Source organism: Pelophylax lessonae, assembly GCF_965119305.1.
Source record: "Pelophylax lessonae genome assembly, chromosome: 13".
Taxonomy (NCBI): Eukaryota; Metazoa; Chordata; class Amphibia; order Anura; family Ranidae; genus Pelophylax; species Pelophylax lessonae.
The window spans coordinates 94,220,442-94,247,675 of NC_138780.1; the positions used below are offsets into that span (position 1 = coordinate 94,220,442).

Below are 27,234 nucleotides of genomic sequence, written 5' to 3' on the forward strand. Positions count from 1 at the left end.
GGAGCGGAGTGGTGTCAGCATTATATACCTTAACATGGTTCTAAACTCTTACACAAACCCAAAGAATTGACTAGCCTCAGGTTACACACAGAGATGAACACATCCTCCTACATAAGTTGTACCTGTTTATCTGCAGCCTCTCCTATTCACAGACATTCAGAGTGCACAGTTTATTTTTTCAGAATTTCTGATCCTCAGGGGGCAAGGATCTGATGTCACATACTGCACAGCACACAGCAGGCAGCTGAGTGTAACCTGGGACCCGAGTGGAGGGAAAGGACACTTATCTATGCTGTCTGGTGGGGCTGTGTAAATCTCAGGAGTGAATAGATAGAAATGATCATTCTCTGCCATGTGAAAAAAGCTACAAAACATGCATTTCATCTAATTAGATGTTTACCTGGTGTTAAGCTTTAAGGGAAACTTGTAGATAGAGAAATTTGGGGTTGCCATTGCTGACATCTATCTTAAAATACTAGTTATCTGGCTGTCTCTGATGTCAACACTTTTTGAGTCTCTCATGCAGATCAAGTTTGTAGATCAGAAATTCATCCAGCTAACACTTCCCTTGCTTTTCCTCCATTTGCAAGCCTCCATGCAATCTTCTAAGCACTAGGTGTCCCACCCCACACAATTGTGATATACATCCAAAATTAAAGTGTATCCAAAGCCAACCCCTTTTTAAAAACATTTTTAATGAGGACAAAGGACACAATGCATATATCACAGTCTAACTGAGAACAAAAAGGTGAACATGCAACATTCAGAATGCAGTGGAACAGAAAGCAAAAGAACTGCTTGGCAGTGGCCAGCCAATAGCTCTAGAACCTGAAAAAGTCTCAAAAAATGTTCCAAGGGGAAGTCACAGTTGGACCAGTTGCAAAATAAAAAAAAACTATATTTTTAATAGTGTAGGGAGGGGTTAATGCCCCTGTCTTTTTGTCATCCGTTTCCTATTGGAGAGATTTCTCTTCGCATCCTGTTCTGTAAACATAATTCGGGGGAATCTATACCAAGCTAGGGAAACCCTACTTAGTTGTCACCAGAGCAAAGTATCCCCACTGAAAGATTTCCCCTATATTCTTGTTCTATTAAAAACTCAATCTTTTCGTTTAAAATACTAGAATTCTGCTTTAGGCTCAGTTCACACTGCTGTACGACATTGCCTGTGACTTTGCCCTGCGACTTCCTAAAGACTTGGATGCTATTTAGGAGCCTGCACAAGGGCTGAAATCACACCCAAGTCAGACCAAAGTAGTGCAGGAACCTTTTCTAAAGTCAGAGCAACTTGTGTACATCAGTTAAGGCAGCATTCATTGGGAAACATTGCATTTGACATGTCATGCGACTTGGAGTCTTGCAAATCTGATCCCATGTCGCAGCAGAGTGAACCGAGTCTTAAAGGAAAGCGTCACTGCTAAGCAAATTAACAATTGCTACACAAGATATTTTGTAATTTAATGGTATTAAAAGCCCCTTTCAGTCTGCAGCTGGTATCATGTTTTGTAAAACAAAAATTGTCACTTCCTTGGGACTATTACAACCTGGTTACGTTTCATTTCCTCTTCTTGCTTTTCCTAAAAAAAAAGCATACATATAGCCTGATGTCAAACTTTGGGCATTCCTTGGATTTTTGTTTTTTTTGTAATACTTTCAAAGCCTAATCAAGTTATTAGGGACAAAATGATATTAAACCCCAAAACAAAAATGTAATATATTGCAGCTTACCAACTCATAGATGTGGTGACTGCATTAGTTTTCCTTTTGTTAGGCCTTTATTTTTTTTCACCTGGTGATCCAGTCATTAACACCTCTCCTGTTTTAAGGCCCGTACACACGTACCGATCGTCGGCATACAAACGTCGGTGGAGGAAGGATCTGCCGATTGTACGCGTGTTAGTATGGTGCCTCCGACAGATGTCTGCGCACAATCCGCGGACAAAAGTCTTTCTTGCAAACATGAAAATTTTTGTATGCCGACACCAGAACGGACGATTGTTCGCCTGTCAGTACACAATTCGGCCGACAGACCGCAGATTTGCAAGACTGGGCATGCTCAGAAAATAGAAAACACAGGGAAAGTTAACCATTACATGACATCACTTCTGCAGTCGGCGGACAAAATTCTTGTGCTGTCCTTGTGCTGTCTTTGCACTTTTCACCAGACACCGACATCCCGGGGAGAAAAGAGGAACATTTGTAAGCCGACCATCGGTACGTGTGTACGGGGCTTTAGGGTGGCGCAGCAACAGAATCACCCTTGAACAGCAGCACTGTCTGGAGAGGACAGTGTTAGATGGTCTTGTAGATTTAGATGGATTTTAGATAAGCAACTAACCCGCTAAAGACTAAAGCTGGTCAAAGAGGGTTTGTTTCTTTTTTTCAGTTCACCCAGTAGGCTGAACGAAAAAATAAAAAAATGAACAGATTCCACCATCCACACAAACGTGGCAGATGGAAAAATCAACCCCGCCGGGACATTGAATTCTGACAGCGCCTCCCTATTGGCTACAGCCACTGATTGAGAAAAGTTTTTCAACTTGTCCATTCAACAGAAGTAGATCTACCAATCGACTTCTATCAAACAGATGGGGGCTACACACTGATGGAAATGTTGCCGGTCCCTCCTGAACCGCCCACATTTTGTTCCCTTTATAGACAGCTTACCAGTGTTAATTTTGTCAACTAAAATATTTTCGTCTACATTTTCGTCAGTGGCCCTTTTACGGTTATGAAAACAAAACGAAAACAAAACCACATTTTCATCCACTGACGAAAACTATGACGGAAATCAATTACGTTTTCGTTAATGAATGAAAATTAAATGAAAATGTGAGGCCGGGACGTTTACTCATGAATTTCAGATAGGAGAGAAGCAGAGTCAATCTAAGTGCAGTATGTGAAGCAAAAAGGAACATTTATTAGGTATTGCACTTACGGGATAAGACTGAGTACATGCCATGTAAAAGAGACCAAGCAGTGAAGTCCCTCTGGATGGAAGAAAAAAATAGGATAAAAAATAATAAATGATAAAATAATAAAAAATGAAAAACAATGGAAGGGGTATAAAAGGTCAGCTCTCCATCCAGAGGGACTTCACTGCTTGGTCTCCTTTACATGGCATGTACTTGGTCTTATCCTGTAAGTGCAATAAGTAATAAATGTTCCTTCTTGCTTCACATACTGCACTTGGCGTTGCTTCTCCCCCATCTTCTTTACCTACGCTCTAGAGCCATGTCTTCCTCTGATGGCTAAAATGTACTTAATATTTTAGTCAACGAAAATACAACTAAAACTATAACAATTGCAGATGACTATAACTTTAATTAAATCAAAATTTGATGCCAAAATTAACACTGCAGTTTACTCCAGCTAAAACTTTTAAGGTAGTTACAGAAACCGTTCTTTTCCTTTTGGGATGAAGATTTTAACTAACTGAATAGAAGCTGATCCCTGTAAGCTCCCCTTTCAGTATTAAATGGTTTGTCTCAGCCCTCTTTCTTCAACTTTTACTGGAGAGCTTGGTCTGTTAAAGGAAGTTAGAAAATCGCAGACTTACTGGCATGATCAACGGGTAAAAAACGAAGTTACGGGTGGACTCAGAAAAACAAAGACTGCTTAGTTATTACTAGTTGGCAGACTTCATCATATATGTCATATTTTTTTTTCTTTTAATACTTTATTAAAACTTTGAGACTGTTCAGGTAGCAAATAAAGGCACACCCTCCCACATCATTTTGAGAAAGGCATAGTAAAGCCTAGTACACACGGCCAAATGTCGGACGACAACGTATGTATATGTTTATAGCAGCTGGTCTGACGAGCATGCTGGCAAACCAGCAGCCCACTGGCTCCTGATGAGCGCTTTCAGCCAATGGCTAACAGCGCTGACCAGAGTGCGCTGGCAGGTGGTGGTCCCCCTGTCAGAACACAATAGAACACCAGGGGAGATCGCTGTACTAACATCAGATTGTTAGTACAGCGGCTTTGAAAAGAGCTGTCAGATTTTTTTGGTTCAACCCAACTAGTAGTGTGTACTAGGCCTAAGGCCTACACCAATCAGAACAAGAGCCATACAGAGGTCCACCTAAATAGGGGGCAGTTTTTTCTCACTGAAACTGGTGGCTCTAAAAAAAAAAAATGTATGACTTAAAGTAATACTGAAACACATTGGAAGCAATTATGATTTCTACAGTGTAAAGTTGAGGATTCAAAAGTAGATTGAAATTGCGTTTGTAAAAGAAAATTTGCCCCTTCTGAAAAACGTTTTAAATTATAGGGCTGTAATATATTAATTTCAACATTAGTTCCTCCCAGAAACAACTACCAGAGAATAGAGACTGAAACAAACGCCAACATATGCAGTAAATCTCATGGAAATGTGTATAGAAAGCCAAGGTAGAGTGGCCTGAAGGTGGCTTAACTAAAAGTGACTGTACTGCACATAGACGGGTATAGTACTGCGTGCACTGTGCCCATGTCATGTCATAAGCTCAGCGATAGGGTCACGCTATTAGCCAATTTGTGTTCTCTGATACTCTACTTCACAAACAGGTCTCCCTGCTCTGACCGCGTGTGGATTTAATAGCCGTGCAACACGGAAAAATTAAGTAATTTTAATTATGCCTCCAAGTTATTTACTGCAATTAAGACCATTTATCATATGCAAATTAGTGCAAACGGGTCTCATTAGTTAGTAAATTACTCAATATGAGCCGAACAATGTAGCACTCCAGTTTGTAATGAAAAATCCCTGTAGAGGCGAGCAGGATCAATTAAGCTAATTTGCATATGCAAATATATTCACTTTTGCCATTTTTCTATCTTTAGTTCGGTGATTTGGGATGATTTTCCCTTCCAGGTGCTATTTTGTTCAGCAAATCAGCCCCCGCTGTGAGGATCTGGCAGAGACCTGCCGGGTCCAGCACAGGAGAGGTATATGTGATGCCGGAAGCATGAAGGCTTTGGAGACTCCCTACAGGCCTTGGAGGACCAGGGGAAAATTTAATGCTTACATGAGATTCATCACCTAGACACCAAGCCCATCACTGCTTCATATGTTCACAAAGACACAATCAACAATGCACTTGTTCACTGAACAAACTGTCTATGTATTTGTTGTTTACTGAGTAAAGGGAAATCTTTTTCTTATACAACCTCTGGGATTACTAGCACTTTGTTCCACTGGCTGAGCTAGTGCTGTCTATCGTTATAAGCCGATATCTGAATAAATGCCCCAGGATACAGCAAGAATCCTCTATAGACGGGCTATGGTGGCCAATAATGAAAATGATGGGCTGCTAGAGAGACTTACTTCCCTCGTTGCTTTGTAAATAAACTGCATAGATATACAGAATGATTTGTTAACATGCTTACTGGTAAAGCCAACCTGTACTGGGAAAAATAGTACTGTACCCCTATTTAAAATGCTAATTATCTGGCTTCAATGCATTTTGAGGCACTGATCCAGAATGTGAAAGTATACAGTGGATTCTCACTTTACTCGCTGAAAATGTGTTCATTTTGAAGTAACAAAGTCAGAATTGGCCAGGCAATGAACATTTTCTGAAGGAGGTTAGTAATGGCTGCCTAAGTATGCCTGACATGACAGGTGACCTTTGTTTTCCTTGTGAACATATCACATATAGTTGCCTTGTTTGCACATTCTCTTCCTGTTTGCGGTTCACGCTGGCCCACACGCAGCGCAATGTTATGTTGCCTGCACCGGATGTGACGTTTGGGGGTCAGGCTTGACCCTGTCGCTTGTGGTGGGACCGGCCTTATAGGACGCCGGATGAGATGGTTCCCGTCGGCGTGGGTGAGGGATCCCCTATCGGTTCACAATAAGGTATCACTTGCTTGGAGATCTACCCCAAAGTGTCACTATTAGGGAAGAAGTGTTGCCGTATGAAGCTATTCTTGTACCTAGAGGCCCTATATAGGGAGGGGGGTTCACTATTCTTTCTCTCCCCCCCTTTTTTTTGGCCAATTAAGTTTTAATCGCTGCCACATTATGCATCCACATTACAGCATCTTAGGCTCTTTGGAATATATCCCTGCAAAATACTGATTATTATTACAACAAGAAATTGATAGCTTTAATATAAACTGTAGATGGAGATGGCTCCTATGATGGGATAGCTGAAAGTTGGATACATATTCATATATCTATATATTCTGATTTGCACTTCGTACTTTATATACTTATTTATTATTCACTTGGTTTTATAGATCTTAGACCTTGGTTATGCTATCCACCATAGAAAGCACAGCTCTAGCTCCCTGCCGCCTTCAGCCTCTCTGGTAATTCTGCCCGTCTTGCTGTTTCTGGGCACAGTCCGGTGCACACCTTGCCCACACTGTCCAGTGGCTTTTCGGTTGCTCTAGAGTGCTGGGTTCTTTATTTTGCCTAAGCTCAAAGAAACTAAATACATTAAGCTTTTGATTATGTGTTATGGTGAGCACTTTTATGATTACTCTCTACAAATGTATGTTGTTTTCATTTGATCTGATGTGTATATTTTGAATTATGGTTTTTCATGTCATATATCTTTTTTTAAGCTTGTAGAAACATTTGGATCAACTGATGGTCCTTGATGAAGCAAATGATGAATAGTATGTTCTGCAAAACGCGTAGGACCGCCTTATCATGTTTCTATACTCAGCAATGATAGTCTGTATTGATGTTGATGGTACCTTTGTCTTGATATGTATAATCTTTTTATGAAATCAAGTCTATGATGCTTTCCATTTTGTGACAACTCCACATTCTTTAAAGTCCTACTGCTAGTGGGTAACAGGAGGGTAAATTGGCCTCTCCCTGTTTTCTCTCTATTTTTATGGTTTTATGGACTAATTATGGATGCGGAAGTAGTAGTAGTAGAACTGATATTTAATATTTTACGCTGCTTTTTTTCTGCTCTTTGCACAATAAATCTTTGTATACTTGTAGGATCTCAGACAGATTTTTAACAAAGTCAACTGTATGTGTGGAATCTCTGGATATGTATTGTTGAAACATACAGTATGTAACAAGGACCCCCCTAGCAACTGCTGGGGTTTATGGGTCCTCCTAGCCTTTCTACTGGTGATTTGGCCTGTAGCTTCACTAGGACCCACCAACGGCGACAGACAGGCAGGCTTCCACTCTGTCTATCTTCTTTTGCAAAATGTATTGGCTAAACAGTTCAAAAGAGAGAATGTTGGGGATACAAGATACCCCAAAATAGTAGCAAACAATTTCCTTGTAGTACTTGTAGCAATATCTTTCACAGGCTAATACAGATACCGTAGACCAGATAGACAGCTACCTAGTATCTTCAGCTCTCCTCATGGGCTAGTACTGAGCTAGTACTAAGCCAAGACTGGCAATTTGCGCTTGTGAACTTTTAAGCTGATGCCAGCACTTGACTAAGCAGAACTATCTTCAGCATCAGCCTCTTTACCAAGACAAGAGGACAGAGGAGCATGAACTGGACCTCTCTACCAAGGTAGCGGGAATGGGCGCTACAAGAAAACAACAAGAGAAGGGCGCACCGACCTTGTGCATTACCACTTAAAAGTTTATTAAAATCAAAGAAGGGTAGCGTACAATATACTCACAAACGTAGCATATGAACAAGCATAAAGGAAATGGGCACCGCTCGCTTCCAGGACACTTCTCTACTGCTGGATAGCGTGATGGAATCCTCAAAACCTAATGTGGGAATGGGCGGCCATCCTCTCCAGGCAAAGCCTGGGAAGCAAAGACTGGACCTCTTCACATAAACATATCTTCTTTAGACAAAGCCTGGGTGGAAAGGACCCTTCTAGAAAGTCTTTGCAAATATTTACTCCCTTCCCCAGCTTACATCACTGAAATAAAACCCTCAGTGATTCGCCATGGTGCAATACAATAAATTTATAACCCACAACATTGTATCTTTTCATTCTGTCTACTTGAGAACCATCCCCAAAAGCGGGTAGAAGCAAACAACATCCTCTGGCTTAGGCAAAACCTAACTTAAATGCACCCAGATAACATAAACAAGCATTGGTCAGGCTGGCTACAGCCTAGCTGTCAACACTAAATTTGGGCTAGGGACACACCAGCTTAAGGCAGAGTCCCTACCCATACAGTATTTTTGCTTTACAGATGTATGGTCTAATACAGTTATCATTATGTAAATCACGTGAATGGGCACACTATGGTGCCACTATGATAAAAATACATTCTTTTAAATATGACTTCACAACAGCACAAAGATAACTTGCACACACATCAAAAAAACATGGAGGACAACTAACCAACTCCTTCTGCAGTGCATCACAGCACTGAGATATTGTTGGATCCGGTGATTTGTCTTAGAATTACATATTACAGGTTTAACTGAAGTGCATACCATTATTACCCAGAAGGATCTTGGACTATTACTTTGAAGCAATGGGGGTACATAGAGGAGTGTAATTTACACCATGGTATCTCTAGTCTGTTTTACTGAATCCACTGTTGGAAAAGTAGAACAATTTTAATGAGCTGCTTGGAACTAAAATAATAAAGGGACAGATAGTCCTGAAATGTTTCTATGTCTCCCTATAACTCCGATGACTTTTACACCTTGTATACTGGATCTCTGCAAGAACTCATAATGCATACTGACTGCTCTCTTGACAATTGTGTAAAATCCAAAATGAGCTGAACGGCTCAATACAGCTGGGTATTCAGTAAATAAGTAACCTTTGTGCTGCTTCATAGTGAATGCTGGATGCACTAAATGCTTCAGTCCATGTTTATTAAGTCCTACTTTATTAGGGCTTCCCCTGGAAGAGCTAACATGCTCTTCAAAAGTAGTTCTTCCTTAGCTGGATGCTCATGTGTACTAAAATTCAGGGAATGTACACACAACCTTTCCTGGTCAGTTAGAGCTACTGTGCTCTGTGTTTACTGCATGGTCATTACGGGGTTGATTTATTAGAGGCAAATAGACTGTGCACTCTGCAAGAGCAGCTGCTCTAGAGCTTAGTAAATGAGCAAAAGCTCTGTTGACTTCCATCATCCAATCATATGCAAGCAAACATGCTGTTTTTTTCTATTTTCCTGGCATGTGATTGGGTATTCATTGCAAAGTGAAGCTTTACCTCATCTACACCTGCACTTGTAGAGTGCAACTTCATTTTGCAAAGCGCACAGTCTATTTGCCTTTAGTAAATAAACCCCATGTATACTGAATGAACAATGACCATAACTGACTCTTGTGAAATGTTTTCTGTTTGTGACAATGAAATGATATGTGTTTGCTACTGAACATGAACTAAACCACTGGCACATCCAGACCCATTTCTGCTGTGGCTGGTCTTCAATACTACATAAAAATGATCACACTGTGCAATTTCAAGCACAATTACTGGGGTGCATTTTACAATACTCAGTTGCAGTGTTGCACAATCACCTGTTGTAGATTTATTGGGGTGAAAGGTAACTAGGTCAAAAGGTTGAAAAAGAGCACCACAAATTATATATATATATATATATATATATATATATATATATATATATATATATATAAAACAAAAAAGACACAAAATCAACAAAAGAAAATGGGAGCAGGTAAATGTGTTGAGCTGTGCCTTTCTTTGCCAATCCGCAAAAAGACAGGTTGCAAGGATGCTCCATTATACGTATACTCGCCTTCCTGCCCTCTCAGTGTTGATGGCCGCCTGCGGGACTTTATCAATCACAGGCAGATGCCTGGTTTAAATGTCAGCGCTGGGGCTGCAGCCATCCATTCATCTACCAATTGATCAGAGGTGTCGGAGAAAGAGCACTGCTGAATTAACCCTTCCTACAACAAACCCTTCCATCTTCTTTCCAACCATCGAGAGGACATCGCTAACATTTATCATAATCAACTATCACTAACAGCTAGGTAGAAGACACCAATAACAACGTCTGCTTTCCACTATGTCACCTTTCCACAAAAAAGCCACAGTTACCACATTTATAGATAATAGATTTAATATTTATTTTCAGTTATTTGATATAACAAAGCTTAGATTTGTCCAGTGTTTTCTATAATCATGCCAGTGATTAATTATCATCACTTAACAACTCCTGCCCTGTCTTCACCCCAAGCCCGCCTGATTCCACAAGAGACCTCGGCTTTCTGAGAGGACACGAATAGCTTAAATACAGTTTTCATATGTATTTCCAAGCAACCTCATCAACTATTTAAATGAAGTGTATTTCCAAAGGACAGAGGTCGCAGATCAAGAGGCTTTGCTTGCAGAAGTGTGGTTAAAGAAGCATGTCTATGGTCGCAAGAGGAGGAAAAGATACTGAAGTTGTTCCACAGACACCACTCTAAAATGACTGGGGTACTCTGAGGTCTGGAGATTGCATGCTGATAAAAAAAAAACATAGCTGAAGGAATTAAAGAAATGCTCTATATATAAATATATATATATATATATATATATATATACATTTTTATAGTTGGCTGATGTCATGACATTTTCTCACTTCCTGTCCACGGTTCTGCCAGTCCCCACAACATCTTTACCCTAAAGTCTTAAACTGTTTATCTTGGAAGTCTACCATGCACCCTTGCGGTGCATGAAAAATGAAGCCTATTTTAGCTGCAAAATACATTATATTGTCAAAAGTATTGGGACACCTGCCCTTACAGGCACATAAAATTAATGGCCCAGTCTCAGTCTGTAGGGTTCAATATTTAATTGGCCCACCCTTTGCTCCTTTAACTCTTCTGGGATGGCTGTCCACAAGGTTTAGGAGTGTGTCTATGGGAATGTTTGACCATTCTTCCAGAAGCGCATTTGTGAGGTCAGACACTGATGATGGACGAGAAGGCCTGGCTTGCTTGCAGTCTCTGCTCATCCCAAAGGTGTTCTATTGGGTTGAGGTCAGAACTCTGTGCAGGCCAGGCAAGTTTCTCCACTCCGAACTCGCTCATCCATGTCTTTATGGACCTTGCTTTATGCACTGGTGCGCAGTCATGTTGGAACAGGAAGGGGCCATCCCCAAACTGTTCCCACAAAGTTGGGAGCGTGAAATTGTTCAAATGTCTTGGTATGCTGAGGCCTTAAGAGTTCTCTTTACTGGAACTAAGAGGCCAAGCCCAACCCCTGAAAAACAACCCAATGCCATAATCCCCCCTTTACTAAATGATTTGGACCAATGCACAAAGCAAGATCCATATAGACATGGATAAGCGAGTTTGGGGTAGAGAAAATTGACTTGCTGGCTGGACTGACTAATGTATGAAGCCCCTGTATTGTTAGCCTGATTTTAGACGTTATGCAGATGATGAAGAAATATTAAGTAAAGATTATGTGCATACAAAGCAAATGATTAAAAAAAATAAAAGATATATGGACTACTTTTTAGGTGACTCTTTTTAAAAGTATTTTCATTTTGGATAGAGTAGAGAAGGATTAAAACTGCTGTCAGGTTTTTTTTTTCCATCTGTGCCTTATTAGGGAGCCATACCTTCACTTTCTGTTCTGTAGACTGAACAGGAAGTGAGAGGATATCTTTCCAAAGTGAGGAAAACCCCCTCCTAGGTAGCTGTCACATGAACAAGTGGCCCCATTGGATGATTTATCCTCTATTTCTGTTTTGGTGAAAACTCAAACTTTTGGATTTGCCCTCACTTTAATTCCCGGTAACAATGGTGATAAGGGCAATAGAGAGGGTAAATCTCCCTAACAGGGACACAGACAACAAAATAATCTGTAAAATAGCAGTAAGGAAGCCACATCTATGGAGAAAGAGTGTAGAATAATTTATTATTAGATGAACAAGATAAGAAATGAAACATGTTTCAAGGATTCACAAATTTTACACTTCCTCAGGGCGTGTATGTTATGTCCTTCAGGAATGCCTTGACAAGGTTTGAAAGTGTTTATGGATTTCACATCTAATAATAGCAATATTAGCCTTACCTGTTGGGGCTAATTTTGGGTGTGAAATCTACAAACATTTCCAAACCTTTTTGTGTCCAGGCATTCCCGAAGAACATAACATACAAGCCCCAATGAAGAAGGATTTTGTGAACTTCCGAAACAGCTTGGCTTTCTTACCTTATTGATCCTCTAATAATCAACTATTCTGGACTTTCCATTAGTGTTGCACCCTTACTTCTATCTGCTGGATTTCCCTTAGCACCTCCTCTTTCATTTGCGGTATGCAGAAAAAAGGGGGGATTTTGGGACTTTAAATGAGATGCATGATGGGATTTGCCATGCATCTCCATCCCTATTCAATAAATTGAAAAAAAGAGAGAGGTTTGGTGGCTCTCCAGATTCAATGCCGAACATGTGAACTGCTATGCAAGGTTGGAAGTTATTTTGGGGCTCATCCCCCCTTTTCTTCCCTCCTGTTCTTTTTACTTTATTTCCCCTTTCAATTGTAATCATCCTCATGTTGCTTACATTCCTTACTCATTTTTTATAGATTTTTTACACACATCTACTCCTGATGAAGTGGCGATTTGGGTCCACGAAACGCGTTGAGGCTACGATGTTTGTTATAAGACTACATTACCCCGTAAAAAATATGTACTTTTTTGATGTCATCATCATTCTAATACTTTTTGGAATCAGCCGTGTTGATCATTATGCAACTGTATTTGGGGAATATCTTTATATCTTTGTACCATTTTGATGAATATTATGTTTATATTCTATGTTTTTACATCTGTATGTATCAATAAATGCCATTTTATAATAATTCCCTGCCAGCCTTTCATGTCCTTTCATTTGGGGTTTCTCTACTTCATGAAAGAAGCTTCACCAAACTGATTCAACCCAACTAAGACGGTCATACACAAAATGAGACATTCAATATAGGAGATTTTAGTGCCTCTTATATATACATTACAGCAATATAAACCTGACAGAGGTTCTAATCCTTCATTACTGTATCCAAATCTAAAAAAAAAAAAAAAAAAAAGGAATGGCCTTAAGTTATACGTTAAGATTTCAAACATGCTTTTGTTATCTGCAGCCCTCAAGCTGTCAATCTTGGGATAATATCATGATTGGTAAGGTATTTGGGCAGCTAATTTCTTGGGAAGAAATAGAGAAGTAACCGCTCAGCTTTAGCTGCTTGGCCATCAATATGGTGCGTTACATCATGAAAACCTTCATTCTGCAATTCTTAAATCCTCTATTTTTACTTGTAAAGAGAGTCGGTAGGATTGGGTAAATCTACAAGCAAGGCACATGCTGTATATTTTGAAGTATTCAATTCTAATATTGTTGATTTAGAAATAAGCAAACACAGAAATGATTCTTTATATTGTGACATATGAATTTCTTTGCGTTGGCCTCTTCTGTCCATCCACCCACCTATCCATTTCCTCACTTTTTTAGTACCTTTAACAATCAATATTTCCACTCTTCTCTCAGAATAGACAATTAAAAATACAGGATTGAAACACCACTTTGTTTTTATATCCCATAACAGGATATTTTACTTTTTGGGAAGGACACTGTGCAAGACTTCACAGGTGAATTGTGTAATTTTATAAGCCCAATGAATAGAGAAGGCAAGATGGAAGAGGGAATAACATGATTTAATATCATTTACAAGGACATTATGACAATTTCAAAGGGCTCACTAAATCTAAAAAGAATGATGACAGAGGGATACAATCTTTTTCCTAGACCTGTAATAAAACTTTAACCCTTTACAACTAAAGATAAAGCCATCAGCCTATGTTTAAGATGAACTCCAGATATACAAGAAAAGATTAACATTTATCCTAAATTACGTAATTTTAAATACAACCCCAATTTCCAAAAAAGTTTTTAAGATAATGCAATAATTTGCTAATCTCACAAACCCAGATTTTATTCACATTAGAAAATGGAATACATATCAAATGTTTAAATTGAGAAAATGTACCATTTTAACCACTTCCCGCTGGTCGTATGCATATATGCGGCCACTTATCAGATGGGCTTTAACGCAGAGAGGCTGCATATATGCCGCCCTATGTAAACACATTACTGTGCCAGATGCACGCTCCCCGTGCGCACCTGGCACAGTAACTGGAGGCTACTGACTGCCCATCACAGCGGTCACATGATCAAAATGCCTGTTTTTACCTTCCAACATTCAGAACCTCTTTAAGGACTGGGAGGCGGTGACGGGAAGAGGTTAAGAAAAAAATAAGGTAATTTTAAAATTGATGGCAGCAACACCTTTTAAAAAAGTTGGGACAGGGCAACAAAAAGCTGGCAAAGTAAGTGATACTAACAAGGAAGAGCTGGAAGAACATTTTTCAACTAATTAGGTTAACTAGCAACAGGTCAGTAACATGATTGGATATGACAAGAGCATCTTAGAGAGTCAGAGTGTCTCAGAAGTAAAGATGGGCAGAGGTTCGCCAATCTGTAAAAGGATGCATCATAAATTGTTTGATATTCAGAATAATGTTACTCATATCAATCAATGTCATCCAAAGATTCTGAGATTCGGTAGAAATCTCTCTGCACAAGGGCAAGGAAGAAACCCAATATTAGATGCCTGTGATCTTCGGACCCTAAGATGGCACTGCATTTAAAACAGACATGATTTTATGATGGAAATCACTACATGGGCTCAGGAATACTTCCACAACTCACTGTCGTTGAACATAGTTTGTCATGCTGTCCAAAAATGCAAGGTAAAGCTCTATCATGCAAACGAACAGCCATTTCTGAACATGATCCAGAAACACTGCCGTCTTCTCTGGGCAAAAGCTCATGTAAAATGGTCTGTTGCAAAGTGGAAAACTCTTCTGTCTTCGGACGAATCTAAATTTGACATTGTTTTTGGAAACCATGGGCACCATGCCCCCCATACTAAAGAGGAGAGGGAACTTCCAAGCTGTTATAGGCACCCAGTTTGAAAGCCTGCAACATGATGTTATGGGGGTACATTAGTGTGTATAGAATGGGCAGCTTGCACATCTGGAAAGGCACCATCAATGCTGAAGGACATATCCAGGTTTTAGAACAGCATATGCTCCCATCCAGACATCTTTTTCAGGGAAGGCCTTGTAGATTTCAGCTGGACAATGCTAAACCGCATACTGCATTTATGACAACAGCATGGCTTCGTAGTAGAAGAATGTGGGTGCTTAACTGGCCCGTCTGCAGTTCAGACCTTTCACCAAATGAAAATATTTGGCGCATATAGAAACAAAAAAAATACGACAAAGAAGACTCCGAACTGCTGAGAATAGAATTCTATAAAGAATATATATTATATCTATATAGAATTCTATATCAGACAAGAATGGGACAATATTCCTCTCCCAAAACTCCAACAACTGGTCTCCTCAGTTCCCAGATGTTTACAGAGTGTTGTTAAAAGAAGAAGGGATGCTACTCCGTGGTAGACATGGCCCCGTCCCAACTTTTTTGAGACATGCTGCTGCCATCAATTTAAAAATGATCAATTTTTTTTCTTATAATGGTACATTTACTTAGTTTAAACATTTGATATGTTTTCTATTTTCTATTGTGAATAAAATATAGGTTTACGAGATTTGCAGATCATTGCATTCTGTTTTTATGTAGATTTTACACAGCGTCCCAATTTTTTTGGAATTGGAGTTGTACAGATTCTAAAAAAACCTGCATTTCAATTTTTTTTCCCTTTTGCAATCCCCTATACAGAAAAACTGGAGTGGGAGGGACAGTAGTGTGAGACAGATTATTGTGCATTACATAGAGCAGTAGGTTTAATACTGGAAGTTTACTAACTGTAGGAATAAAAATGCTTTTCACTGTACCATGAATAGGCTTAGGGTAGGTCAATGATCAACCACATTTTTATACTATAATGAAGAAAAAAATGTCAGGGACCAGGTGGTGGTGTATGGTAGGGGTCTATGGATCACAATGTATATTTTCATGTGTTTAACTCTTTACCTGGGTTTTACCAAATGATGTACCACAAATAACTGGCAACAGCATAAAAATAATGTTTTCTCAGTGGACAGTTTTTAAAATAAAACTGTAATGGCTATTATGCAAAAGTCTGCATTTATTCAACAAAAAACAACATTTCACTAAAGAGAAAAAAGAGACAGAATACAAATGTGCAGCTTTGATTTGTTCTATTGGAGCCTTCCCCTGGCTTCCCGGTTATAACATAATTTGCAATGTATAGGTAATTAATACATTGCCATTAAGTTCACGTTTCTTTTCTGTACCTGTAAGATATGACTTCCTAGATGAGATTCAAAGACATCAATGGCCACAGAGCTGGGACTCCTCCTCCTCTGGGATCCTATAACTAAAAAAGAAAAGCTCTTTAGAAATGGGTTTCAAAATCAAATTAAATTTTTTTGGCAGATAGTGCAAACAATGTATTTGTATATTACATAATGCATAAAAGGAGAAGAGGGGCCAAAAATATATTGAGGGTACCCAATCCTAATTTAAGAGAAATAGTGACAAATAAAAAATGCACCCAGAGGACTTATAGGGTACCCAAACCAATAAATATAAAACGTAAAACATATAAAAAACATGTAATATACATTTACAGCACATTCATTTTCAATATCCTAAATACATTTTGTTCTTCCAGAGTGTGTGTCACATTTCTGGTATATATAACTATACAGGTAACTTATGTATAACCATTAAAATGCTGGACATAAAAAATCCCCAAATATGTTGAGCATCAGACTAGGGGTGGAACTAGCCCTTGACTTATGTTTCCCGGAATCACATTCCGCTTCATCAGGAGAATGAATGAGGTGTACAATGTAAGGTAAAATAAAAACATATTACAGTATAGTATTCATACTTACAGCAACATATACTATATACACACCTCATCCATTCTCCTGAAGAAGCGGAATGTGATTCCGGGAAAGCAAGTCAAGGGCTAGTCCCACCACTAGTCTAAAACTCCACATATTTTGGGATTTTTTTATGATCAGTATTTTATGGTTATATATAAATTGCCTATATGCTATATGTACCGAGGATGTGACATACTGTAGCTTCTAAATGAGCTGAATTTATTTAGAATATTGAATACAAATGTGCTGTAATTCTCTTTTCCAAAAATTTTTACTATTAGAAATCTGCAGAAAAGTACAACAAGCACAACATCCATCGCACTTTGTCATACATGGCTGGTGGCATATATCAGTAACCATTTATTGCTTGGTCCAATAATATAGCGGTAGCCAAGAAAAAAAGAAAACTAAAGCACACTGAAAACAACGCCGAAAATATCAAAATATAGCATTATGATAATTCCATTCATACCATTCAATGTGCTAAAGCCCATATGAGTCTGTGGGCTTCTGCCGCTAAATGATAGATATGATCCTTCCCTGTATAATATCACCACCCTGAGTTTTGATTGTAAGCTATTTCACCTCTGTGGTCTGAGTGTACTTTTTTGTTACTTCACTGTGTTTTGCATGCCTTGGTATGCCCAATAGGCTTTGTAATGTATGTTTTAAAATCTTTAAAATCGAAATAAAAAATCTTAAAAAAAAAACAAAAACCCAAAAACCCATGCAAACGTGGGAGAACTGAGACCCAGGAGAACACTGTATTGCCCAACAATGGGGCCATAGGGGTGTGGGGGATTTATTTAAAACCATGTTGGTTACTGCACATTTAATGCAGTACATTTCAGTGCATTAGTGCACGTTTAACGCAGTATATTTCAGTGCGTTGGTGCACGTTTACCACAGTACATTGCAGTGCATTTGTGTACAATTAACACAGTATATTTTGGTGCTTAGGTGCAGGTTTACCGCAGTATAATGCAGTGAGTTAGTGCACGTTTACCGTAGTATATTGAAGTGTGTAGGTGCATGTTTACCGCAGTATATTGCAGTGCATTAGTTCACGTTTAACACGTTAACATGTTGAACGCAGTATATTTCAGTGCTTACTGTAGGTGCACGTTTACCGCAGTATATTGCAGTGCCTTGGTGCACGTTTACCGCAGTAAATTGCATTTCGTTAGTGCATGTTTAATTCAGTACATTTCAGTGCGTAGGTGCATGTTTACTGCATTATATTGCAGTGCATAAGTGCACATTTAACACAGTATATTTCAGTGCGTTAGTGCACATTTACAGCAGTTTATTGCAGTGTGCTAGTGCACGTTTAACGCAGTATATTGCAGTGCGTTTGTGCACGTTTAACACAGTTAATTTCAGTGGGTTACTGCACGTTTAACGCAGTATATTTCATTGCATTAGTGCACATTTAATGCAGTATATTTCAGTGTGTAGGTGAACATTTACCGCAGTATATTGCAGTGCGTTAGTGCACATTTAACACAGAATATTTTAGTGCGTTAGTGCACTTTTAATGCAGTATTATTCAGTGCCTAGGTGAACATTTAGCACAGTATACTGCAGTGCCTTAGTGCACATATAACACAGCATATTTCAGTGCGTAGGTGCATGTTTAATGCAGTATATTTTAGTGCTATGCTGCACGTTTAAACAGTATATTTCAGTGCGTAGGTGAGTGAGTGTGAGTGAAGTGCGACTATTCATTTTTACTTTAGTGTCAGTTTATTTTGTCAGGGCAGGTTTCCTGCAATATATTTCAGTGCGTTACTGCACATTTACCGCAGTTTATTCTGGTGCATTAGTGCACGTTTAACGCGGTAAATTTCAGTGCATAGGTGCATGTTTACCGCGGTATATTGCAGTGCGTTAGTGCATGTTTAACGCAGTATATTTCAGAGCGTTAGTGCACGTTTAATGCAGTATTTTCCAGTGCATTGGTGCATGTTTACGGCAGCATATTACAATGCGTTAGTGCACGTTTAACACAGTATGTTGCAGTGCGTAAGTACACGTTTATCCATTTTGAAAGGGCTGGCGGCACACATTAATGCACTAAAAATCCGCCTTTTTTTTAAACAAAGCACATCTTAATGCCAGCATGTGCATGGTGGCCCACTACTATGTGGGTGTGTTGCCTGCTACTGTAACATTATGTTAGGGTGCTATTCAAAATGAATGGCACTGCTCATGTTACCAAGTGTTGGAGCACTGTGAGATTAAACAAGTTTTGCTGCACATGTAAATCACAAATCCTGCGCTGCACCATGAATAAACAGATATATATATATATCCAGCACATTTATTAATTGTCCATATACAACTAGACTGTACACCACATGCAAACGTAATCTGGCTTCACTCTCGATATTTCCAGTGACACTTCACCATGTTAAATCACCATTCCTTGTGAAGATATTCCACCACCCGTAGCAGCTTGACTCATAGAGTTGACCTACTTAACCTTTGGTCAAAGATCGCGTTTGTCCCTATAAGGGAAATGTTGGAACCGCTGTCTTATACAGAAGTTGTCATCTCCCACGGTCCTCAATATCCAATGCCAAAATATAATTTAAAAATTTTACTGTGTATATGGGATTGTATGGTTGGGTTTTCTTTACTGTTTGTTTTTTATTGGTTAAGCCAGATGGACTTGTGTCTTTTTTCAACCTAACTATGCACTATGTACTATGCACTATGTATTACTGTTTATTCAAAATGCAGACAAGAAATACACTCACATTTAATTGTGCACTATGGCAGTCTCTGAATCAATGAATCATTTTTGTTTAACTTCTTGCCAAATGTTTGCCAGCACAGGACATTCCCAAAAAATATGGAGGAAAGTGCCACCATTTTCTCCACAAAGCCAACAGGTGTAAGGGAGGAATGGATTCAAGAAATGCAACAAACTAGGGACACTATACCACTGCATCATTAAGTTAGATCCTGCTTGTTACTGATGAATGATTTGTGCGCATAGTATAGTATTTTGTCCACCTGTTCTTGGGTAAAGAAAACCTGTAAGTTCCTTTTCCATTTCTGTATGGTATGGATAGGGCATATCTCCAAAAGAGCTGTAATCAAGGGTAGAGTTAAATTCAATATATTTGGTCTTCCACTGTACACAGAACATGGGCATGCAATAGCTTTAGAAAATTGTGGTTTGGGAGAAATAGAGAGAGAACAGGTAATATGTGCAGTGGGGGGCAGATAGAGAGGGAACAAGTAATATGTGTGGTTGTGGCAGATAAAGAGGGAACAAATATTATGTGTAGTGGGGGGCAGATAGAGAGGGAACAAAAAATATGTGTGGTGGGGGGCAGATAGAGAGGGAACAAATAATATGTGTGGTGGGGGCAGATAGAGAGGGAACAAATAATATGTGTGGTGGGGGCAGATAGAGAGGGAACAAATAATTTATGTGTGGTGAGGGCAGACAGAGAGGGAACAAATAATATGTGTGGTGGGGGCAGATAGAGAGGGAACAAATAATTTATGTGTGGTGAGGGCAGACAGAGAGGGAACAAATAATATGTGTGGTGAGGGCAGACAGAGAGGGAACAAATAATATGTGTGGTGAGGGCAGACAGAGAGGGAACAAATAATACGTGTGATGGGGGCAGACAGAGAGGGTACAAATAATATGTGGGGTGGGGGGCAGATAGAGAGGGTACAAATAATATGTGTGGTGAGGGCAGACAGGGAGGGAAGAAGTAATATGTGTGGTTGGGGGGCAGATAGAGAGGGAACTAGTAATATGTGTGTGGCAGATAAAGAGGGAACAAATATTATGTGTGGTGTGGGGGGGGGGGGCAGATAGAGAGGGAACAAGTAATATGTGTGTGGCAGATAAAGAGGGAACAAATATCATGTGTGGTGTGGGGGGGGCAGATAGAGAGGGAACAAGTAATATGTGTGGTGGGGGGCAGATAAAGAGGGAAAAAATATTATGTGTGGTGGGGGGCAGATAGAGAGGGAACAAGTAATATGTGTGTGGCAGATAAAGAGGGAACAAATATCATGTGTGGTGTGGGGGGGGGGGGCAGATAGAGAGGGAACGAGTAATATGTGTGGTTGGGGGGCAGATAGAGAGGGAAAAAGTAATATGTGTGGTGGGGGTGGAGAGTTAATGTGTTACTAAACCCAGGACCCTGAATTCACTATATCTGGTCTCCCACTGTACACAGAACATGGAAATGCAATAGCTTTAGTACAGAAAATATACACTGCTAAATACCTTTTCTCATTAGCAGTATATAGCAGTCTTGTGACTTCTATCAGTGTCTACTTAAGCTTGTAGGAGGAGTTTTCATTCTCCCCTGACCCTCTGTCTGGACAGTACTGATTGGCCCTGTGCTAATCACATACACTCTCCCGAAAAGAAAAAAAAAACAATCTCTAGCAATACACACCCAACTGAGCATGTGCAGCCTGATTCCTAATGCTTTGTTCTATCACGAGTTGGTTTGGAGTCAAAGAAGAGGAGGATCAGAGAAGACAGGATCACACAGCCTTTTTACACAATGCAGAGGATTAACCCCTTAGGCTCCACAGCAAGTATAACAAGCATGCTTTACTGCATATACTGACTGATTTTACTGTTGTGGGTTTAGCCACACTTTATTGTCAGTTTGGGTCTTTTTCATTACATAAAGATTCAAAGAAGTTAAAGGTAGCGGTAAAAGCCTTTTCATCTTCTTCCATGGTTTCTTATTGGTGCAGCTCCTGTGGGAGTGCCCAATCTCTTACTGTACGCCTTGACAGTGGGACTACATGTTCCATGAACACTTGCACTTGACTCGTAATGCATATGTGTGCTGCAGTTTTACAAATGCACAAAACACATTTTTCCTCCTATATTTATTACACTATTTCTGTTTAATATAATAAACTTTATTGGCCAGTGGCAGACTTACTTACGTGCTAGTTCAGTGGTGGGCTGAACTGTTGCTCTAAGGCAAATGGGCATAAAGGCAGGTGGTATGAAAGATCTCTTTAGAACCAGATACTGTATGCCTAGGGCAGGGGTGTCAAATTCTATTTCATTGCCGCCCATATCAGCATTATGGTTGCCCTCAAAGGGCCAGTTATATCTGTAAGATTAGATGCCCAGAGCAACCCACGCCCCCTTACACCCTTACATGAGATGTCAAGAGCCCCCCCCCCCATAAGAAGTCAAGAGTCACCCACCCTTCCTTACATCACAATGCACCCCCTTACCTTGTGCTGCTGCCAGGAAGAAGATGCGGGCAGAACTGGGAAGAAGTGCAGGGTCTGGAGGTGAACCAGAGGAGGGCTGGAGTCAGCTTCCAGAGTCTGCTGCATGCTGGAACCAGGGGAGGCAGAGGCAAGGTGGTGTTGCGGCTGCACAGAGAGGTACAGGATCTGTAGGATGAGTTCTGCCCTCCTCTCTGCTGCAGACTGCTGAAAAGGGGGGGGGGGGCAAAGACAAGCCTTTCTGCAGCTGCACAGAGGAGTGCAGGATCTGGCAAAAAAGAGTTAGGTCCTCTTTGTTGCCGCCTACAGAGACAAGGTGGGGGCAGAGACAAGGGGGGTGCCACAGCTGCAGGAAAGGTGCGAGGGCCGCATAAAATGGCCACATTCTGCCTTGTGTTTGACACCTGTGGTCTAGGGTGTCAGAACCTACCTTCAATCTTTAGGGGAGAAGGGGGAGCACATCCTGCAGTGGCTCCATAGAGACAACGCTAGTGATAGGAGCCACTGCAGAAACAGGAGAAAAGTTAGGTAAAAAAAAAAAAAAACGATCTTGTGCTGAATGGAAGAGACTGTAATCAAGATGCCTTAGCAAACAAGATCATGTGTAAGTCTGGCTATTTGATGTTATTTTTTTATAAATGGGTTTAATAACACTCTGAATGTTGGGTGGATAAGTTTCACAGTTGATCTGTGCCATTCATGGCTATCAGCAACAATCTGTACATCTAAGATATGCTGATTCACAGAAAATCTGCTTTGTTGGTGGGCAAAGAGCCGTTCATAGACATAATGAGCTATTATATTCCACTAACACATCTGCAGATCTTCTTTGTACATTTTCAGTCCTATTTCTAGTCCCTGCGGAAAAACAAACTTCTCTCTTCCTGTCACATGAAGGCTAATAAAAAGGAGAATACTGAATGGAGAATGAAAAGATTGACGCCTATTAATGAGAGAAGGGTTTACTAAAACTGCCCATAGAGATGAGAGGACAGTCGCCCCATATGACTGTTTTTATACAAATCTGGTGACAACCTTTTGCCTATAGGAGGCCTCCAATTGCCATCCTTATCCCATCTAGCTTGTCTCTAGGTGAACAGTTACCTGTACAGGTTAGAGAAGCAGTGTGATTGCTATCGTACCCAATGTTCCCCAACACTGCTTTATTCCTACTTCCTCTCTATTCCAAAGATCAGGAGCACCCAAAAAGATAAATAGTCTTGTTTGTCGCACCCTTATCAGATCAGTGCTGTAGGTGCTCAGATTGTTCCTGCACATCTGACCATACTTTGTTATTAGGGTAGTTGGTAACAGAATAAAGTATAGTAAAATGAGTTAGTGTTTTAGTTAGATATCGATTGATTACCGGCAAAGCCGATATATCGAGGGCCGATATGGACTTTCACCGATATATCGGGATCGGCTTTTTATTTACCGATATTGCCAATGTTTCAGGGAAAGTGCATGTACCCGGGTGATGCCTGCAGCAACCCGGTACCGGTGTCCATAGCCGATGGTCGGCTGTCTTGTAATGACAACCGATGCGGCTGAGAAGCCGCTCGGCTGACATTCCAAGGAGCAGGAGGGGACGTCCCCCCCCCCTCCCGCGGCTCACCCGGGTCTCCCTTCCCACCGGAATCCTACCTTCACCGCCGCCGTCTGACCCGGGTCCCCATTTCTTTGAATTCGACGCTGCTGCGTACCCGGAAGTGATGTCATGACATCACTTCCGGGTACTGGCGGCGCCAAAATAAAAAAACTTACAGCATTAAAAACAGCCAAGCGTTTTGAATGCTTAAGTACAGAGGAGGGGTTTGGGGTCTTTTAGACCCCCAGATCCCTCCACCACAGTACCTGTAGACATTGAAAAAAAAAAAATAATTTTAATGTCTGAAAATATCGGCAGATATCGGCCGATACCGATACCCGATGACCAAAATATCAGTATCGGTGGTAAATAAACTATATCGGTCGATCACTAGTTTTAGTTAGTAACTATATGGCAATTCTCATATTTTTTGTGATTTTGTAGCATAAAAATATCTTCAGTCGCTATTTTGAGACTTGTTGAAATTTCTTGGTGCCAGACATAGGACTGCTTTCATTATACTGTATGTGAATAGAGTTTCTAATTGATATGCTACTGAAATGTGAGGTGGCCTACACAATGGAATTGAAATGCTTAGGAAGTTTAACTTTAAAGCCATTAAAGAGGATTAATGTACACACTTGGATCAGAACCAAGGAGGAGAGACCAAATCTTTTTTGCTCTGCACAGGGGTAAAAAGGAGTGGATGTTTGAAGTATAGCCTGGAAATGTGCAGCAGCCATAGGACTTTTTACTGACATACTTCCTGGTTAAGGTAAGTCATCTTCCATTGATATTGCTCTGTAAATCAATATTATATTTTCTTGAACAATTTTATTTCTACTTGCATACCTTTCGCGAGCATCACCTTTTTTTTACACTGTGAAGAGCACCATTCTTTTAAATCAATAATGTTTTTAACAACTTTTATATGTGTTGTACCGATTTCCATATAAACATCATGGCAGCAATACACTGGCAGATTATTCAGTGATATCATATGTTTGTGACATTTTGTTTAGTGAGGTTTTACTTGTGTGATAGTGACATGTAATGTGGGTACAAGTGAACAGACTATAGAGCTGGAGTGACCGAAGCAGGGAGAAGAAAGCAAAAGTGCTCATATGACCCTAAAACTGGACACACATTATACAATATTCTTTAGATTTTTTCATTTAGATTTACCAAAACCATATAATATGAGGTCAGACCTAAACACTTTCAATTTGTATGCAAGCCCTTTCACTACATAGTTGAGGGTAAATTTAAAGGAATTCGGACTACAAAAGTTGTATAGTGTGTATCCAGCTTGACTGTTTAGGTGGAGGGGGCGCAAACAATGGCAGGTAATGGAACAGTAAGACTAAAGCAACGTATGCAGGTAAAGCACACAGGGGGATAGAACAATATGTGTGCTGGGGGGCAGATAGAGAGGGAACAAGTAATATGTGTGAAGGGGGGCAGATAGAGAGGGAACAAGATACAGGGGAGAGAGCAATGTAAATGGGGGACTAGGGGCAGATACAGGGGAAAGAGCAATGTGAATGTGGGAAATGGGGGCAGATACAGGGGAGAGAGTAATGTCAATGGGGGGAGTGGAGGCAGATACAGCGAGAGAGCAATGTGAATTGGGGGGGGGGGGGAGTGGGGGCAGATACAAGGGAGAGAGAGCAATGTTAAGGGGGGATGGGGCAGATTAAGGGGAGAAAGAGGAATGTTAAGGGGGGGAATGGGGGCAGATACAGAGGAGAGAGCATAGTGAATGGGGGGAGTGGGGGCAGATACAGAGGAGAAAGCAATGTGAATGTGAGGGGTGGGGGCAGAGACAAGGGAGAGAGCAACGTGAATGGGGCAGATACAGGAGAGAGAACAATGTGAATGGGGGGAGTGGGGCTGATAGAGGGGAGAGAGCAATGTGAATAGGGAGGGGGGGTGCAGGCAGATACTGGAGAGAGAGCAATGTGAATGGGGGCTGATACAGGGGTGAGAGCATAGTGAATGGAGAGGGGGGTGGGGGCAGATAGAGGGGAGAGAGCAATGTAAATTGGGGGGGGAGCAGATACAGCGGAGAGAAATGTGAATGGGGGAGTGGGGGCAGATACAGAGGAGAGAGCAATGTGAATGGGGGAGTGGGGGCAGACAGAGGGGAGAGAGCAATGTGAATGGGGCCAGATACAGGGGTGAGAGCAAAGTGAATGGGGGGGGGCAGATAGAGGGGAGAGAGCAATGTGAATAGGGCAGATAGAGGGGAGAGAGCAATGTGAAAGGGGGGAGTGGGAGCAGATACAGGGGAGAGAGCATAGTGAATGGGGGGTGGGGCAGATACAGGGGAGAGAGCAATGTGAATGTGGGGGTGGGGGGAGAGACAGGGGAGAGAGCAACGTGAATGGGGGAGAGTGGGGGCAGAAAGAAGGGAGATAGCAATATGAATGGGGCAGATACAGGGGAGAGAGCAATGTGAACAGAGGAATGGGGGCAGATACAGGGGAGAGAGCAATGTAAATGGGGGGGGCAGATACAGAGGAGAGAGCAATGTGAATAGGGGGAGTGGGGCAGATAGAGAGGAGAGAGCAATGTGAATGGGGGGAGTTGGGGCATATACAGAGGAGAGAGCAATGTGGGTGGGGGAGTGGGGAAGGATACAGGGGGAGAGAAATGTAAATGGGGGGAGTGGGGCAGATATAGGGGGGAGAGAAATGTGAATGGGGGAGTGGGGGCAGCTATAGGGGGGAGAGAGATGTGAATGGGGGGAGTGGGGGCAGATAAAGGGGGGAGAGAAATGTGAATAGGAGGCAGATAAAGGGGGGAGAGAAATGTGAATGGGGGGTGTGGGGGCAGATATAGGGGGGAGAGAAATGTGAATGGGGGAGTGGGGCAGATATAGGGGGGAGAGAAATGTGAATGGGGGGAGTGGGGGCAGATACAGGGGAGAGAGTAATGTGAATGGGGGGAGTGGGGGCAGATATAGGGGGGAGAGAAATGTGAATGGGGGGGAGTGGGGGCAGCTATAGGGGGGAGAGAAATGTGAATGGGGGGGAGTGGGGGCAGCTATAGGGGGGAGAGACATGTGAATGGGGGGGAGTGGGGGCAGATACAGAGGAGAGAGCAGTGTGAATGAGGGGACAGAGCAATGTGAATTAATGGGCAGATACAGGGGGAGAGCAATGTAAATGGGAGGAGTGGGGGCAGATACAGGGGACAGAGCAGTGTGAATGGGGGGCAGATACAGGGGGAGAGCAATGTAAATGGGAGGAGTGGGGGCAGATACAGGGGACAGAGCAGTGTGAATGGGGGGCAGATACAGGGGGAGAGCAATGTAAATGGGAGGAGTGGGGGCAGATACAGGGGAGAGAGCAGTGTGAATGGGGGGCAGATACAGGGGGAGAGCAATGTAAATGGGAGGAGTGGGGGCAGATACAGGGGAGAGAGCAGTGTGAATGGGGGGCAGATACAGGGGGAGAGCAATGTAAATGGGAGGAGTGGGGGCAGATACAGGGGAGAGAGCAGTGTGAATGGGGGGCAGATACAGGGGGAGAGCAGATTTCATCGGGGATACATGAGCTAAGTTCACTTCTGGTGCTGGAATCCCACAGCAGTTAA

General features: G+C 41.3%; 1 protein-coding gene across 7 annotated transcripts in view; it reads right to left on the minus strand.

The window, feature by feature from the left end:
* Positions 1–27,234, minus strand: part of NPAS3 (neuronal PAS domain protein 3) — a 676,849-nt gene that overhangs the window by 215,857 nt on the left and 433,758 nt on the right. For all 7 annotated transcript variants that reach the window (XM_082275689.1, XM_082275690.1, XM_082275688.1 and 4 more), the window contains one exon: positions 16,206–16,288. In XM_082275689.1, coding sequence (XP_082131815.1) covers positions 16,206–16,288 — 83 coding nt within the window. The remainder of the gene's footprint in view (positions 1–16,205; positions 16,289–27,234) is intronic.